Below are 4,301 nucleotides of genomic sequence, written 5' to 3' on the forward strand. Positions count from 1 at the left end.
GCTCTTCTCTCTCTTTCTCTTTGTAACACACTCGCTCTTCTCTTTGCCTATCACAAAAAATGCCCAAAAGAATCCCGCGAAATAATCCGTTAATTTTCGAAATGAGAGGTATGTATTCACTTTTCAGCTGCACTATGTCGTATCGTTTTTCTCGACGAAGAAAGATATGTATTAACGTACATTAATATATGTTATCTCTCTTTCTTTGAAGGTATTTTTCCATCGAGGAAAACGTTATTGAACTTCACAACTTTACTGAAGAATCCGTGACTTTTTGGGCGTTTAAACGACGTGGACGAAGTTTTACCAGGAGGAAGCATAACCGCCGTAGTATCCCAGACCAGTGTTCAGTTTCGTGTAGACAAGCGGCTGCGTAGCGACCGGGACAGGTACGTGTTTGACGACGGGAACGGCGTAAGGTTGCGGCACCTTGACGGCGTACGGAGCGGGGAACGGAACTTTCACGGGAACGCTGTAGGGAACGGGCACGGGGCGATCTACCGGGACGGGGACGTGCTTGGTGACCTCGACTGGGTATGGCTTGGGCACATGGACGGGGTACGGTCGGTCGACGGGTACTGCGTAGGGCACCTAGATACAGAGAGACAACGATTAGGTATTTTTCATTATTGATCATCAGAAAAATTCTGATGTTAAATAAAATAAATAAGGAAATAAGATATTATTTAGTTTATTAAATAGATGTTAGAAATAAATTTCTCTCAATTTAATGCGATTAGCGATTTAAAAGCAGTGTTTCTTGTTACTTATTCATTCTCGTTTTATTAGATAGGAAAAATAAATTATTTATGAATTATGAATTTTTCATTAAATGCAGTTATAGATTCAACTTTGTTTGGAGATATCGTAGGTGATATCTGGATCAAGACGACTATTACTATTAGATAATAATACGAGACATCGTCCCACGCATGCACAACGAAGACCTCACTCCGTTGATCACGCTCTACTTGTTATAAAATATTTCTCTTTATGCGACTGCTAACTTTGTTTAGCTGTCATAGACATACATATGTTTCGAAAGTCTTTCTAAATTACTACAGAGTTTATGCAGATCCCATGTGTCACTTTAGAAACTAACCGTATGCACTTTTATTAAGAAGAAATTTCTCCAAAGATAGTTCTTGTGATAAAAATTCATAAAACTTGTAGTACTTGATAAAATTATACAACATGCGTTTTTTGATGCAACAATATTAAAGAAAATAGACCAATAATGAATTAAAAACAACGTATTTGTATAGTATAAAATTTAAAAGATTGAATTTATCCATTTTTAATTCCGAGAAAACCATTATTTAATTCGAGGGTACATAATTGTCTCTCTAATTACCGACTTTTTTATTGAAAAATTGATGTGGATATAACAAAAGTATAGTTCCCCAACGAGTTATTTGTTAATTGCTTCGCTTTCTTCTAACGCTTTCCAATAAATCAACTCTTAGAAATGTTACTTTTTTTTCAAAACAAGAAGTGAAGCCGTCTCAAGTGCATGTCGCTGACGAGTTTTCACACGTTTTACACGTGTAATCTAACAACGCAAATACTCTAACGAGAATCGGTACCTTAACAGGGACTGGGACGTGCTTCTCGACGGGCACGGCGACCGGTTGGGGCACAGGTACGGCGACCTCCTTTGTCAGGATGGTGGACGAGATGCTGGGGCTCAAGCCGAACGGAAGTGACGAGTACGAGTTGAGCCCACCGTAGCTGTATCCATCAAGACCGTAACCGTAGCCTAGGGCTCCGTACAGGCCCCGCTTATCCTTCTTCGTGTTTTCTGCTTTCTTCGTTTCTTCGGCGAAGGCGAGCGCCACCAGGGCGAAGAGGACCACTAACTGTAAAAGTCAGAATATTAAGCGCTTCTTAGTCTCTGAAGATATTATTTTATATTATTAGTCATATATTGGCATAATTATATGCCAATATATTCTTCTCTTTATAATTTAATTTTACGAAAAAATGTATGATAATATATATATTATAGTTTGTTTACAATAATTCGATTAAAATAATAAAAATAAAAGATTATCAAACTTTTAACTAATTTCATTATTTTTGTATGTAATCTACTAAAAAGGAAGCAAACAAACTTTTCAATATTGCTTAAAAATATATATTATAAGTAAAGAAAAAAAAATATATAAATTAATTAAACAAACTAAAATATTAAAAAATATTTATTATAAATACTTTTTATTACTATTAATTAATTAAATTTATGTTTAATATTAAAGTTTCTTAAATTTTATACGCAAAAATATCTACTTGTCGCGACGTATCAATCTTTTTTTTTTTCGAACACACGTTTCACCCTCGCGCACTGTCAATTTTGTTTTTATTCCGTTTAAAATATTCTAAATCTATCTTTAGATTCTCGAATGATATTCTCCGTGAAAGCGATTTTTGCAAAAGAACTCTCGTTTCCGATTATACCTTGGAGTTCATGATGCTGCACGAGTTTCGGACGCAGTTCGTCGTGTTTACGACTGATGACTACGATGAAGATTTCCGTGCTTTTATACGATGAACCCTCAAGGAGAGACGGCAAGAAGAGAGCGAGGTGGTGGGCAACCGGGCCTGCTGCCGAAACACGGTTAGGTGAAAAGAAACCGAAACCGGGCCCCACGAGTAGGGGATCGCCGAAAAACTCGCGCCCGCGCGACTCTTCTCGCCTCTCGCAAGCAAGTCTTACGCAAATGCACCACCTCGCACGCGTCGAAATTCGTCAAGTCTCTTTACACGGTCTACGTGAAATTTTTCATATGAAAGTCCGAGGCTCTGTGGAATATAGAATATACTATATTTTCTTTGCAATTTTATGTATTAAAGTTACAAAATATTATAGATTGATAAATTCATTGTAGATTCATATTTCTCTCCCTCTTTCTCTTTTTTTTATGTTGATAAAGAAGTCTTTTTTAATTTTATGCATCAAATCGCAATTATAGTCATGGATCATAGGAAAATCTTTATCATTAATTAACAAATTTATATACAATTGTTTGTTATTATATTTTATATATACAGTAAATATAAATATAAATATATATATAAATATAATATTTTATATGTACATAGTTTTCAAATTAATAAAAACTCACATTTTATATAAACTTTCAATAAATATAAAATTAAATTCTTTTTAAGTATATTATTTTTGTTGCGAATGTGAAAGGCGTAAAATAGCTTTTATACAACGCAGCATGAAGCCAAATGCCGATTCAATCTTTGTGGATCTTTGTTTCACGATTGCGATCGCATACATCGAGTCTCTCAATTATCTGAGATTGTGCAATTCCGTGTTTACCCGACCTTATAATTGAAAATCTGCGAATATGAAATAAATAATGAGTTTAGCTCGTTTGACCATTCATTGGCAATAAAGCTCGCAAGTGAAATCATGTTGTAAGTCGTGTAAATTAAATCGTTTTTTTGTATATAAAAAAGTTTTAAAAAGTATACACAAGTATATGATAGTATTATAATATTTAAAAAAATTTTTAAATATCTTCTTTATTTGTTTTGCATTAAAATATTTAAGTATTTTTTTGCTCTAATAATTTCTATAACTTTTACGATTTATAAATTTCATTATTTTATTGTTAATAAAATAAAATTTGATTAAAATTTGTTTTTCTTACTAGCACTCTTAGTAATTTAAGAATAAATTTTATTTATAAATATATACACAAAAATAAGATATATATAAAAATTATTTGTTTGGAAACTATCAATGTTTAATTATCAATGCATGTATTAAAAATAAAAGACACAAAAGATTATGTGAATCTTTTAAGAGATTCTTAATACTTATTACTTAATTACTTGGCAAAAATGATATAACAATATTGCACGCATCACGCAATATTACGCCTGGATTCCTCGCACTCATAAATCATTGCGTCGTTTATTACCACGTAACGAGATCGTGTCTCATTTTCTTTTCGAAGTCCGCGAAAAAAGACGACAGACGTTTGATCAGATTCCATAAATTTTGAAGAAATATAACTTGAATAAAAAGGTCGAGAAAAATTGATTCCACGATTTTCTTTTGTACTTGATAAATAAATATATAAAGAGAAATTATTTAAAATAGAAATATAATAGATAAGATTACATAAGATCATAATATGTGTAAAATTATAAAAATATATAAAAATATATACAAATTTCTCTTTTGTAAGATGGTATGTGGAATAATATAAATATATTATATGGAAAATATAGAATCTATATAAAAAATTATAAAAAGTATAAAATTTAAAATACACAGAAAA

General features: G+C 32.2%; 1 protein-coding gene across 1 annotated transcript; it reads right to left on the bottom strand.

Annotated features, from left to right (window-relative positions):
• Positions 1-303: 303 nt before the first annotated feature.
• On the bottom strand, positions 304-2,469 carry LOC115243191 (tetra-peptide repeat homeobox protein 1-like). Its single transcript, XM_029819974.1, has 3 exons — positions 2,458-2,469; positions 1,587-1,859; positions 304-591 (listed from the first exon to the last, which is right to left on the bottom strand). The coding sequence occupies exons 1-3, from the start codon at positions 2,467-2,469 to the stop codon at positions 304-306; spliced, it is 573 nt and encodes a 190-aa protein (XP_029675834.1).
• Between the last annotated feature and the right edge of the window lie 1,832 nt (positions 2,470-4,301).

Source organism: Formica exsecta, unplaced genomic scaffold, assembly GCF_003651465.1.
Source record: "Formica exsecta isolate Colony F162 unplaced genomic scaffold, ASM365146v1 scaffold696, whole genome shotgun sequence".
NCBI lineage: Eukaryota > Metazoa > Arthropoda > Insecta > Hymenoptera > Formicidae > Formica > Formica exsecta.